This window comes from Apis florea, unplaced genomic scaffold, assembly GCF_048593485.1.
Source record: "Apis florea isolate Af1SG1 unplaced genomic scaffold, ASM4859348v1 contig_2492_pilon, whole genome shotgun sequence".
NCBI lineage: Eukaryota > Metazoa > Arthropoda > Insecta > Hymenoptera > Apidae > Apis > Apis florea.
Genome location: NW_028256593.1, coordinates 79,036 through 93,775, shown reverse-complemented (window position 1 = coordinate 93,775; position 14,740 = coordinate 79,036). Strand labels below are relative to the sequence as shown.

At 28.4% G+C, this 14,740-nt stretch overlaps 2 protein-coding genes across 3 annotated transcripts; one reads left to right on the top strand and one right to left on the bottom strand.

Annotated features, from left to right (window-relative positions):
- Window positions 1-11: 11 nt before the first annotated feature.
- On the top strand, window positions 12-5,953 carry LOC100866891 (zinc finger TRAF-type-containing protein 1 homolog). The gene is made up of 6 exons (XM_003693261.4): window positions 12-1,290; window positions 3,963-4,201; window positions 4,265-4,476; window positions 4,773-4,933; window positions 5,012-5,214; window positions 5,326-5,953. The coding sequence occupies exons 1-6, from the start codon at window positions 763-765 to the stop codon at window positions 5,351-5,353; spliced, it is 1,371 nt and encodes a 456-aa protein (XP_003693309.2). The 5' UTR covers window positions 12-762; the 3' UTR covers window positions 5,354-5,953.
- LOC100866772 (atrial natriuretic peptide receptor 1) lies at window positions 5,233-14,722 on the bottom strand. Of its 2 annotated transcripts, none has more exons than XM_012485976.3 (19): window positions 14,582-14,722; window positions 13,939-14,107; window positions 12,113-12,278; window positions 11,601-11,675; window positions 11,027-11,306; window positions 10,741-10,850; window positions 10,179-10,367; window positions 9,730-9,950; window positions 9,295-9,531; window positions 8,874-8,994; window positions 8,600-8,808; window positions 8,351-8,510; window positions 7,909-8,068; window positions 7,654-7,814; window positions 7,372-7,538; window positions 7,099-7,245; window positions 6,836-7,028; window positions 6,482-6,755; window positions 5,233-6,335 (listed from the first exon to the last, which is right to left on the bottom strand). In XM_012485976.3, exons 1-19 carry the CDS (start codon window positions 14,679-14,681, stop codon window positions 6,040-6,042), a joined length of 3,435 nt encoding a protein of 1,144 aa, XP_012341430.2. In that variant the 5' UTR covers window positions 14,682-14,722; the 3' UTR covers window positions 5,233-6,039. The 2 variants fall into 2 exon arrangements, with proteins under 2 accessions (XP_012341430.2, XP_003693308.2); XM_003693260.4 differs by having other exon boundaries at window positions 8,360-8,510.
- Window positions 14,723-14,740: the final 18 nt, after the last annotated feature.

Here is a 14,740-nt window from a genome sequence, read left to right as displayed (position 1 = left end):
TACTATTCTTTATTCTATTTCCTAGTGTTTATTAAATATTAGTATTTTATGCTTGTCTTATTTTCATCTCATTACATAATTTAAAATTAAATAATAATTAAATTCAAAACTTACAGAAAGATAATTAACCATTCTTCGAATTTTGTCTTTGTAATGTCTTGAAGTTAATTTAAACGAAATAAATTTTTCATAAATATTATTATAAGCGTATTATAACATAATAATGATAAATATATTTCATAATTTTTTGTAAATAAATATTTATAACAAAGATATTTAATTGCACTAAAGTATTTTGAATTACATTTTTAAGATTTTATATATAAGTAATTTTATTTAAAAATAATATGATTTTAATTTTTAAATTATATTTAAATTGACTTAGATATTTTTAAAGGTTAATAATAAGAAATAAAATAATAAATAATAATCTTATTTAATTTTATAAAATTTAACTTGTGAAATAAATATTTATAAGTTATAATATTTTTTGTTAGGATTTCTATCATATATTTTGAATATTTATACTACATATTCATTATCACTTATATAAATTATTAAGAAGAAATTAAATGAAGATTGATAAAAATACCTTTCGATATTTACGATTTTCTAATTTTCAAATATTCGAAACGTCAATCATAAAGCCGTATCAACAGTATGCAGTAATTAATCCGAATGAAATCAAATTATTTCTTTATAAGAAGACCAAATGATAAGATTTGAAAAATCATATCGAAACAGCAATCGCAAAAATGCTAAATGGTAACAAATTCTAGGAACGGTTTATTCAAACAGTTTATTTTAGTGGGTCCCATTTTAAAAACAAAGCTATTTCTTTCTATTTTTGTAAAACTAATTAGTAAAATAATTGAATATCATGAAAATTTTTACATGTTTTGGCTTTTAACCTTGAACGAGACATCGACCGATTCGATAACATTACGAACAAGTATCGGATCGGTGTTGTCCCTATCTAGGAGACTATTACGTGGTCTGCGTTTGACATCTGCGCATTTCTCACGTTCGTTCGGAGGAAAAATCAAAACAATCAATATGGCGGACCCGAACAACGAAGCTGCATCGTCGAGTAGCGTTTCGGAGCAGGCCCCTACGGCCACTCCAATTCGCGACGATCTTGAAAAAATAGAGGATTTTCTTGAACCAGATAAAAAGCGTCGTAAAGTGTCACGGAACGATGGAAAAACCGAGCAAAAATTGGAACACCGCTTGGGCGGCATCCTTTGCTGCGCAGTTTGTCTCGATTTACCCAAGGCAGCCGTTTATCAGGTAAGTTTCTTATATCTTTCTTTCAATATTTTCTAAGTTGTTTATAAATTTCGTTGGTATGAATTTACAAATGTACGTTTTATCGATCGATATTCTGTGACTTTAACATGCCTTGACGATCGTTCTTCTAACGACGTCGTTTCTTTCCATCCGACATTTTCACCCGAGGCTGATGGGTGACTTCGTCGTTGCTGCGATATATATATCATACGTACGTATGGATATAACTAAACGAAATGAATACCTATTCTTTATTAATCTTTGATCGCACATTATGCACTGTGACAATTTGTTGATATTTCACCTGAAATAGTCTTTTGTTGTTTTTGATTGTATTTCTCAGCAGTAGTATATATAAAACTCATTCAAGTATATACATACATATACATATATAAAAAGTATTTACGTCGATCGTAGTGGAATATAGTTTATAATGTTATTTGATGACCTATTATAAGATATTTTATTATTTAATTTTTATACAATTTAAATTACGAAAATAAAATAATTTCAAATAATTTCAAAAATAAAAATATATTTTAATAGAAAAATATGTTTGCAAAAAAAAAATAGAAAATTTTAAATTATTATTATTATGTAGCTTATCATTCACTTGTTTTTATAATATGTACTTTTTTTACTGATTTCATTCATGTTGCAGTTGAGTTGATTTATAATCAATTACCAACAGCTTTTAATACCACTTTGTTTCTGTGTTAAATTCTTTCTCTCTCACTCTGCCCATTTTTCTTACCTTTTCTCTTAATGATTATAATGTTTTTAAATAGTTTGTCCTTACAATAAGATTTTATTTTTTTAATATTGCAGGAAAATAATTATTAATAATTATATAGATAATTTTATTTTAAATTTCAATTCTATACTTAAATATTTAAAACAAATTTAAGTTATTTTTATTATTATTAAAAATTGAAAAATGTTTATCAACATTGTTTTTTTTAAGATAGTAATAATATAATTACAGGTAGGTAATTATATATTTTTCTTAATAGGAGTGATATTCAACATTTGAAAAAACAGATGTATGAAGAACAGCTTTTAATTTTGCTATATATAAATATTACAATATAAAATTATATTATATTTTATTATTAAATATATTTATGAAGTTTAAATATTTAAATTATGATGAAAAAACATCCTCATATATAATATGCTTTTACAAAATAATTTTTTGCAATGGATTTTCAAAATACTTAATATTATAGCAAACATAGTGCCTAAGTGTTTTTTCTTACATAATTTGTATTGTAAAGGTGACATTACATTTATGATAAACATTTATGCATGCATGTAAAATAATTCTTACTATTTATGGCGAATTTTTAACTCATGCGACAAACATACAGTTATATCAGAGAATTATTGTATGTATGCATGCCTAATCAATGATCCCATTTTTTAGTAATATTTATTTACAGAATCTCCTCTGTTATTAAATTTATAGCATTTCATTCTATCTGTACTCTATTTATATTTTGTTCTTAGTTTTCTTTCAATTCTATTGATGGAAATATATATATGTAATATATTCTACATTCACTATTTTCATTAACTGTAAAACAGTGGGAAGAATGTTGCGTTTATCCCATCAAAAAAATGCATACATGTAAGTTATTTAGTGCGCTATTTAGCGCATAATGTATTTTTTATTTTTACTAAGGTATACAAGTTTGAACGTTGTATTCATGCATTTGTGAACTCGGAAATATTACACAATACATTTGATTTTTATACATAATACACAAGAAATTTGAGATTTAACTTCATTTTTCTTGATATTTCTATAAAATCAATTAAGAAAATAAAGATAACAAAGAAAGAAAAATTATTTAAGTTACCAAATCTTTATAGCATATATTATAACAATATTTTTTCCAATTATAAAGTATTATGTTTATTGTAAGAAGTAATCGAAATGAAGGTATTACCCAAATATTAGTTACTAGGAAAAAATTTTATTGTAGATCCATGCGGAACTGATGTTTATCAATTATGATTAATAGTGAGAGAGTGAGAGTGAGAGAGAGAAAGCGCATTTCCAGAAAATCTGTATAACATGTATAGTTAAAAAGCATTGAACAAAATAAACATTCTTAAAGGTTATTAGTTAGTTATTTCGCATATGACACCCTTTTTCACTTATCCTACGCATCATTATCCTTTTCTCTTCCTTTCTATTATCAATATTGGCAGCATTAAATGACAATTGCTTTTAGCAATATTCATATTGTTTTAAACCTACTGGTCTCACAATATGATTACTTGAATTATTAATAGTGCTATTACAATTTTGTGTTTCAGGTTTAAAAACATCAAATTATGGTAATATACACGATATTAGTTTTGTTATTCTAGTTTGCTTAATGTTTTTATAAGGGTTGTACATATATATATATATATTAAAAATACAATATTACAGCTTGTGCAAAATAAAAAATTAAATAATTTATTTAAAAAAAATTAAAGTTCTTATATTTAATATCAGAATATTTATATCAGAATAGTTAAATTAAATTTTGCACATAGCTGTACATAAATTATGTAATAGATACAACAGGCAAATAAAATTATTAACAAAGTTAGGATTATCTTCTAGAAAAGTACAAAATTAAGAATACTAGTAATACATGCTGCAACAATGTTCACAGTGTACAAATGGACACTTGATGTGTGCCGGTTGCTTCACTCATGTCCTCGCAGATGCCAGGCTAAGAGATGAAATGGCAACATGTCCCAACTGCAGAATCGAGATCAGCAGAACATCTCCATCTCGAAATTTGGCAGTTGAAAAAGCAGTATCTGAATTGCCAGCAGAATGTCAATATTGTGCAAAGGAATTCCCAAGGAATTCCTTAGAACGTCATGAAGAGACCATGTGTGAAGAAAGGTAATTAAAATCAATAAACAGAATTCAATAAAGTTATATTAATTTTTTTTTATGTGTATGTAGAATATCAAGTTGCAAATATAGTAGAATTGGTTGTCCATGGCGTGGACCAAATCACGAACGTCCAGAACACGAGGCACATTGTGTACATCCACATCGTTCAGGCTTGGATGTCATGGAAGCTCTACGTGATATCGATGCTCGTACTCTTGAAGAACGTAGGCTGTATGACAATGTCTTTGATCTTTTGTCCTACGAGAAAATCACATTTAACGGTCTGTATCTGTTTCTCGTGTATTAAGGCTCTCAAATTCTTATTATAATATCTTGTTTAGATGAAAATATTACGAAAAATATTTTATTTTGTCTTTTGCTTTAGCAGCAACAGGAACAATGCTTATCAAAATTATTTAAATTAAAATATTATTTATTTAAATATTTTTATATATCATTGGAGATATTTAAAAAATTAAATAAATTTCTGTTTATTCAATTTTGCTTCTTCCACCATTTTAATAGAGGCATACAAAATAAAGGATACGAGTTATCTGTAGAATTTCGTATTTTATAGATTTACAAATGAAGCCATATCGCACGGACGAGTTTGTTCATAAATTATTTTATGAAACTTCTCGTTTTACGGCGTTTAACAATCAATGGGTTGTAAAAGCTAGGATCAATAATAGTCAGCGTGATCCTACACAAAGTTCAGAAAGAGATATGACTTATCAAGTATGTAGAAACATAAAAAAAATTCTGTAAAAAAATTTTTTTAATATATTTTTTAATATACTTTCAAATATATTACAGTTAATTTTGAAAACAAAAACAACGTATCCATTACCGCTTCATTATTTGATATTGAAAGGACCTTTTGGAGATATGAAAGTACAACCAAGAATACATAAATTCGAATTCACCGATCAAGAAAATGAAAGTCCTTATTTACCTTTACCTTTACCTGATACGGCAGAGTGCAATAGATTGCTTGCTGCAAGAGCTATTAGTTTCAGGTAAGAAAATAATATACGTTTATATAATAAATTTTTATTAAGAAATTTCCAAGAAGAAAAAGTTTTTAATATGCAAAATCTACTTTCATACTATCATATTTGTTATTTCAGACTAATAATGTTTCTGGCATCCAAGTAGTTCCACAAAACAATTGCTGTTATCAAGATTTTATCGAAAATGAATTATAATTGACACAACTTTTTAGATTTAACAGTGATAAAAACATAGATTACACAACGGTTTATAACCGACTATTAGTAGTGTTTAACCGTAACAATAAAAACAAAGATGCTAATTCTACTGTAGTCTATACACATATTACATTCAGAAAAATGTTACACTGCGTTGAAACCGCAAATAGTATGACACAGTTATAGCAAATGTAATTTTCGAAAAATGTAGAATGTTTAATTTTGTTTTTTTATTTTTATTGAAAAATTTCTTTTTGTTAACTGTCTAAAATTCACTTGAGCTTTATGTAAATCATTGTTGTTAGACAAGTGTATTAAATTGCATCGATATTGGTAAGTAGAACTATTACACAGAGAACATAGAGAAAAAAATATTACATATTTCGGATAATTATATTGTCCAAAGTGAACAATTTAATGCACATGCCTGTCGACAAAAGCTATTACAGATTCTTCTATTTACTTATAAATTAAATGTTATTAATGTAACATTCAAAATTGACATATTGTAATAGAAAAAAATTAAATAAATTTATTATAATTATGACTTTTTTTAGTTTAATATTTAAATTATAAGAACATTTACTATAGAATAATATATATATTTTTTATATTTACTTTTAATTACGAAAATTAGACGGTTTGTTGTAATTCTGATAAATTAATGAAAGTATTATTATTGGTTTTTGGACCATTTATATTATTAGGTGGGAAAATTAAAGGATTTAAATTATTTTCTGGTGTACTGACACTATGTTTGCGGTACTTCGGTGTCGGTAGTCTTGGATCTGGTTCAGAGCAACCCCTTAACCAGTGAGAAATGACTTGTCCTTTGCCCTTTAATTCCACTTCGCCTCTGAGTTCCAAATCAAATGTTCCAAATTTGTCCAATATACACTTTGTTGCATCAGAAATATGTATACGTAGTGCTATATATTATACATATAAAAATATTCAAAAATTGTTAAAATTAGAATTCATACGCACACGCGCGCGTGACTCTATCTATTTTTATAATTACATATTTTTTCATGAAGTGGATATCATTTTTTTTAATTTTTTTGAAACGACTTACGTAAACCTGAAGACTCCATTCTCGACGCAGTATTTACTGTATCACCAAAAAGACAATAATGTGGCATTTTTTGCCCAACTACACCTGCGCAGACTGGTCCGCTATGTACACCAATTCTAACACTTAATTGTGCATTTTGTTTATGCATTATAGTAAAAGAACGTACAGAATCGAGAATTGCTAAAGCCATTAAGGCAATCTCCCTTGCATGTTCATTGCCATTTCTTTCTGGCAGACCAGATACTACCATATATGCGTCTCCTATTGTTTCCACCTTAATTTAATCATATAAAATATATAAATTTCAATTAAAATTATGAGACACGTGTTGTGATTTAGATAACATTGAAATACCTTATAAACATCATAAAATTCGATGATACGATCAAAAGTACTATAAAGATCGTTTAAAAAATCCACCACTTCCATTGGTGTACTTTGCGCACAGAGAGCTGTGAAGCCAACTATATCACTAAAATAAATTGTCACACACTCAAATTGCTCTGGTTGAACGAGTTCTCCGGCCATCAGTTGACAAGCCACTTGTCTGATATTATAAATAGTAATAAGTATATAAATTATCGGAAAAAAAAAATAGTCTCTGAAAATAAAATTACCTTGGAAGCACTTGATAAAGAAGTTCTTCACTACGTCTTTTTTCTAAACTTAACTGCTCTGTTTTCTCTTCCACGAGAGCTTCTAAATTATTTGCATACTGTTCCATACGTCTTAATAAATCATCCATTAAATTTTCACAGTAACCTCTGAAAGATAATGGTTTCAAATTCATTGCATTTATTTTTAAATATATGATACTTGATTTAAAAAATTTATTATTTAAAAAAAAAAAAGAATTTACGTTTAAAAAAGATATGAAAATTGAAGCTTACTTCATAATGCCACGTATAGTTTCACGAATTGCATGAAATGTTGGTCGTTCTTCTGGAATTTCATTCCAACATTTTTCCATAAGGGATAGGATATCCGGTGGACAATCTTTTGGTGCTACTTCCGGTCTGAATGGTGGGGTTTCTGATGCTGCGACGCGGCTAACAATCTTAGTGAAATATAAAATATATTTTCATAGCATAATATTTAATCATAGAAAACAAATATTAATTACAAATAGAGGAATAACATAATTTAAAATTATTTTAAAATTTTTATAATACCTCTTGAGAAGTTATAAATGATTTCACAGATTCATATGGACCACCACGAACTACAATTTCTTCTAAAATGACCGCGAAACTATAAACATCCCCTTTTTGAGTTGCTATACTGCCAGGTGTCACAGTTAATGGTACAAGTTCCGGAGCGATCCAAAGTAATTCTGCCAAATATCAATTTATAATATTTAATTTTATTTTAATCTAATCTTATACTAATTTTATTTCTAATGTATTTTTTAAATTATTTTGACATACTAGTATAATAACTATCGTCCATAATTAAATCAGAAGGAATAGTAAGGGTTTTAAGCCCAAAGTCTGAAATTTTTAAAACGAAACGACCATCAATCAGACAATTACAAGATCGAAGTTTTCCATGAGCTGAAACCTCGCTAGCATGAAGATAAGACATTCCCTGCAAAAAATAAATCATTTCTTTGTATTTATAAATATCTAATAATAATAATAATAATAAAAAAAAATGTTATTTTAATATCAATGAGATAGCAAAAGATATAATTATACAGAATGGTTAAAAATTATAGAAATAATTTTATTTATTTAAGAATTTATTTTTAAAAATGAGATTCAAAAAATTCAAAATCATATTATTAAATATAAAATTTATACCCTGTATAATACAATATATATATATAATGTATAATTGGATGAAATGAACATGATATAATTTTTGCACCTGCTCTACCTTCACAATATCGTGGATCAAAGACATTCGAAAATTCCAATCTAATTTAATGGCATCGTTCTCCAATACATCCTTCAAGGAACCTCGAGGACAATATTCTGTCAAGATTAAAATTGTTGGTGATGGAGAACAAAAACATGCACCAATAAATCTGAAATTTATTTTTGTGTTTTATATTTGTATTAAATAATAATTTATATTATTATATTCTTTTATCATAAAATTTTATTACTATTTTACCTAACAGTGTTTTCTGAAGTAACATCTCGTACTTGTTTAATTTCCCATAATAATTTCTTTGTGACATCAACCACTTTCTTTTTAGTAATTTTTTTTATAGCTACTCTTTCCCCTTTATAAATTCCAACGGTTGTGAATGCAGTGGTCGGAGGTAAAGATCCACCGCTAAATTGCGATCCTCGACGAATACGTTGTTCCAATCCGAAATTCTATAAAAATAGGATTGATTTTAATACATATTTTTTATTTGATTTTATTCACACACTTTTATTACCTCAGCAATCGCTTGATGTAAATTAATCTTTGAAGAGAAAGGTTTTCCTATTTCCAAAAGCAACTCTTCTGGTCTAATTCTCCAAGACATGTTGTTCAGATCAGCTGATACCCTTAAATGTCTATAGAAAAATTTTCTATCTTCAAATCAATAATTTTTACAAATAAAATTATAAATTTATTACAATAAAAATCTATAATTTCTTATTCAATATTTGTTAAAAATCTCTTTGATAATGAAGTTAAAAATTATTAATTTTTATTTTCTTTTAATAAAATATTAACGATACTAATTTTGTCGTATAATATTGCACATAAAATTCTATCTTGTTATATTATATAATAATTTTACATTAAAAAAAAGTTCGTATATATAAAACATAATTTCATATTATAATTTAAATGATAAAGAAACAACTAGCCTGTACAACACACAAATTGCAGTAACAGCAACAAGGAGAAACACAACAAGTGCCAAGCTAGTATATACGACAAAAGTATACGCTTCGGTCGACGTGCACGCCGGATCATTCCCGAGAAATCCACATTCGGGCACATCTACTGGTGGACCTTCTCTTCCTCCAGGCCAATGAATCTTCTTCCCAATTACGGGGCTATACTCACGATTTACCCCTAAATAGTGCGCCACCACCTCAAACCTGAAAATCTCGTGTTAATATTATTTCTATGTGAATCCATAACATAATATCTAATTATATCAAAATTCTGTTTTGAATTCAGAATAGAATGATATTGGTTTCACAGGAATGAATATACTCATAGTTAGTCCAGTAGAATGGGGCTTGATTAGCATGATCAAATAGATCAGAGGAATAGCTGGCTTAATTGACGCTGACCTTCCCGTAATAGGATCTAAATCCAGGATACTGTAGTCCGCGTCGCGGTCTCCATTGTCGTCGATCCTGACGTGTCCTGTAATACCAATGAAATCTCGATCCCACATTCTCCTCGTTATCGATATACCGTCTTTGATATCTCCACCCTCGGTCAAAGTTTCGTTCAATGCTATCCCGAGCAAATACACACCGTCGTAAAAAGCCCCGATAAAAAAATTCACCTGGAATACAATTAAAATGTTATTATGTTTCTTGCGTCATTTAACAAGTATCCTAATTAAAACTTTGAAAGGATATATGTTTAAGATTATTGAATTTATGAATGTTTATCAAATATTTAATATCAACGTGTGCAAATAATAATTTATAACTTTGTTAATTTTGTTCTGTTTAATGACAAAAAATCTCTTCAATTTAAGCTTATCTGAAAGTGATGAAAGAAAATTTACTTCTTCTCCTTCGGAGAAAGAATAATTATAATCTGTTTGGGCTCTTTGACGAACAGTATCGGCAAAATCTTGGAATCTTGGACTTGTTGGTTGCAAAAGAGATACTCTGAGCAATGCTTCGTAGGCTTTTCTGGCAATGGTGTCGTCCTCATCACCAACTTCCCAGTCGTGGTCACCCCAATAAGATCCCTGATTTTTTTTTAAAAAAGATAACTTTTATATTTGTAAATAAGTATAGTTATAATAGTATTTTTGTATAACAATAAATATATTATATATTAAATAATGCACAATAAAATAATGTAGTAATTCAATAAATAATTTATAGATCAAGAAAATATTACATTTAAAAATACTTGTATATATATTCAAATAAAATATTTTATCGGTCGATGCAAATCAATTTTACATTTAAATAAAAACATTCTGTAATCGTTTTTTAAATTTAAATTTAAATGGAATTTTTTTAAATTCTTAATTTAATTTAATCCAAATAAATCTTACAATATATACTTTGACGAGAAAAAAAAAAAGAAAAAGAAAAAAATAAAGAAATTTTTACTTGAAATATTTCAACATCAAGGAATGCCCAATCTCCCTTTGTCATTTCCAAATCGTGAGCAGCCAACATGAACTTCCTGACCAGAGTTCCTCGAACGCTAAGAATCAACACTATCAGAAAAATAAATGGCATATCAATAAAAAATAAAAAAAAAAATGTTAATTTATTTGAAGAAAAATTTAAGATATATCCAACATGAAATTTATTTTATTATACACATTCATAATAGAGTGATGAATATTTAAATGAATGACAACAAAATTGAAATAAATTTTGGGACATTTACCTCTTGCATACATACTAGCATCGCGCAAGTAAAAATGGTACGACTCATCTTCAAAATTTCCATCTAGTTCTCTCACGAATTTTAGCAATCCCTCTTTTCTCAAACCATATTCCAAATTTTTTCCAACTGTCCACGAGAACAAATCTGATCTGTCCAATATTAACGCTACATGGGACCATCCGAATTCTTTAAAAATACTAGAAAATACCAATCGAAGTCGACATTGACAGTAGGACATTCTTGTCAATGTTCGATACTTGCTCTTGTCTTTAAATATTCCCTTAAAAAAGAAAAAAGACAAATATTGAAATTTCATCCCATATAATTTTTAGAGCAATAGGTAATCTCTTTTATTTTTTTTTATTTTACATGTACGTTCTTAATTTTATTCGGAATAACAAGGAGCATGCGATTAATTAGAAATACTAAAGGAGCCATAAATAAGAATAAAATATCATAAGAAGCATCTAGCATTCTTTTCCAACCGAATGCGTACGCTCCATGCGATAATTAAACGAATAACACCGTCAATTAAAGTAATAAACGTAGAAAGAGAGATTAAAATCTTTTTTACCGAGCTTTCGTTTCTCCATTTATTGATTCTTCCAAGAATGCCCGATGTTACAGATAATTCCCCTTCTGATGGCGGCTTAATTGTTCGAAAATAATCTAATTATCATCTATTGACATAATATGAGAATAAATTACATTTTAAAATATGTAAATTGATTATAAAGTATGATTAAATAATTATGTGATGTTAGCATCAAAAATCAAACATTTATATAAGTAAAAAAAAAAAAAAAAAAAAAAAAAAGTGAAAATTTGAAAGTATTCATACACATTTTCCTTCACTTACACATATATTATTATATATTATTTGTAAAAATTCAATTTTTTTGTTCTCTAAATTAAAATAAATGTAAGAAATTAATATAATGATCTTGTCAACTGTATGATATTTGTTATTAAGAAACTGTATTATTGTAATTAATATTAGAAAATCTTTTCCTACATTCTTTCCAATTTAATTGAAATAAACAATTGAGGATTAATCGATTAGGATTAAACGAAAATAAACAGTACCTGGTCACCCATCCCGGTGATTATAGGAATATTCCAATAAGCAGCAAGTCGTGCCACGGGTTCAAGAGCGAAAGCACAAGCTGGACCGATAAAAGCGATCACGTTGTCCCGGAAGTGCATGTCGGCCGCCAAACCTGGTGCTGCGGCTCCGCTGCACGACGGATAACTGTAAATTATTTCTTTCTTTTATATTTTTATAGATAGACAGCACGTATGATATTCTCTATCCTTATTCTAATTTTTGTATCAAATTTTGAACATGATATTATTTGACTGGAAAAACCTGATATAAATCCTGAATATCGAAAACAATCTTAATAAATAATCTTAATAAAATTTCGTATCGATTTTCCCTCTTATTCTTCATACACGAGAGGATGGAAAAGAAAACGATCCACTTTAATATGACCTCACGACCCATTATTTATCGGCAATCTTTTAGTAGATGTTTCCCCGTGGGGCGCTTTTCCACAACGCAATTCTATCCACAACGTTAGCCGAACGTTAAAACAAAAAAGGAAGCGGACACAATGGTTGTAAAAATCGAACAATAGCGGGAAAAGGAAGGAGGGTAAACGAGTTGATGGATGTTCCAACGTGTAAACAGATCGAATTACCTGGGGCTGGGGATAAGGGAAAAACGATCGAAATCGTTGTGATGTTCGTATGGGGGGATGGAGATACGAGAGGAATCCATGGAACTTTCGAAACGTAGGTATACCTACGTCGAATGATTGATAATTGTTGGAGGGTTGGCAGAGTTGCAGTGTCATTCCAAGTGTAAGGAACGACGAGGAATAATGATAGATTTAATCGGTCACGTTGAATGGGGCAATGATTGGATACTGGCCGATCCTGGGGCAAATTATCACGCTCGGTGGTCCCTTCCCTTCGTTCCCTTCGAATTAACGAATCGTAACGCGGATTTATCAATTCTCTCCGATTATTCCAATTCTTTGGTGAAAGTGAAAATTCGTTCGTAGAATTGTGTTTTAGCTTTGCTTTTCGTTTCGAAAATTTGATATTTAATATTTGGTCGATAAGTATATTTATATATATATATAAAGTTATTTGGTATTTGATATTATTTAAGTAATATGTTGTTTTAGATTCTTTGATATTTGGTGTAATTGATATTAAGTATTTCTATTTTTCGTTAATTTTCATTTCATTTGTAATCTCACATCAAGTGTTTTTGATAATGATAAAAATATATTTAGAATTTTTAATATTCGGTGTTTTTTTCTCAAGTTTTCAAATTATTATATATATATATTTAAATTAAATTGCTTTTCATTCGAATCTCTCAAACGGCTATTCTCGTTTTATGAAAATGTGATCGTGAGATCAAATGAATTTGATCGTCAAAAGTTTGTTTTTCGAGAAAACTCTGTTTGTGCAAAACAGTCCAATTGGATTAATGTAATGATATGGAAGGAATGGAAACACGTGGTCAAAAGTGAGTCAGTTTACACAGGGTCACGCGTACGCGCAATTTAGAACGTTCACTCTTTTTTCTTTCTTTCTTTCTTTTTTTTTTTATTCGAATAAAAAATAACAGTGGTTGGAAATGCATTTTCTTTTTCTAGAGAACGAAATAAACGTAAGACAGAACGCATCAAATTTACGATTTTATTCAAAAATTTTTTATTTATGCTAAATAAAAATGATTTGTAGTAAATGATAGTAGCAACATTTAACGTTTCAATTTTCAACAATTTCGTATAATTTATTTTTATTAAAGATCTCATCACTTTTCCTTCTACTATATAAAATGTATCGGGGATAAAGGAAAAGAGATAAAAAATTTTCTTAATTCATCTTACCTTTCTTGAACCTTGCGCAATTTCACGTTGTGGATGCTTAAGAAATCGTTTACCTCGGTCAAGGCCAGATCCACGGCTGGCCCGCATCTCTCGAGATCGAAAGGACTGTTCAAATGGGAAGCCATAAGAACACCGACGTTGTAAATCTTCAGAGGATATTCATAATTGCCTGGATAAATGAGAAAAAGGAAAACCAATTTGTAAGATGTTGATCATTTATATAAGATTATGAAAAGTAAAAGATTATATAAGATTATAAAATCAATGGAGAAAATTGTAACATTCGAATGAGACACGTGACATGTCATCATATTTAGCAGAAATTGAATCGAGACTCAAACGAGTAGAACAAATCGTTGCTGTGTCAGCCGTTGAATTAAATCGCACAGAAAGTATGAATAATTTCATTCATATAATTATTCGCGAGAAAAAAAAAAAAAGAGAATCGCAGGATGTGAGATTTTAACAATACTCTCTTTGCGATGCTTTAATTTTTTTTTTATCATTCTATATTTTTTTTTTTTTATCTTTTAATTCAATAGATTGATAATAATTTGTGATAATAAAAGAATTCTAGACAGAATTGTTATATATACCTTGTTAATATTAAATTTTAAAAATTAATCGAATACTTTAATCTTACCTGGTGACACGTCAACGGAACCCAATGTCTGAGAAATCACCGCGATTATTAGAAACTTTGCGCTCACATACAACACCTGTTTGTATAGATTCTTCTCCATTCTTTTTTTATTGCGATTATTATTTTAACAATACGAAAACGTTACATTCGATTAACATG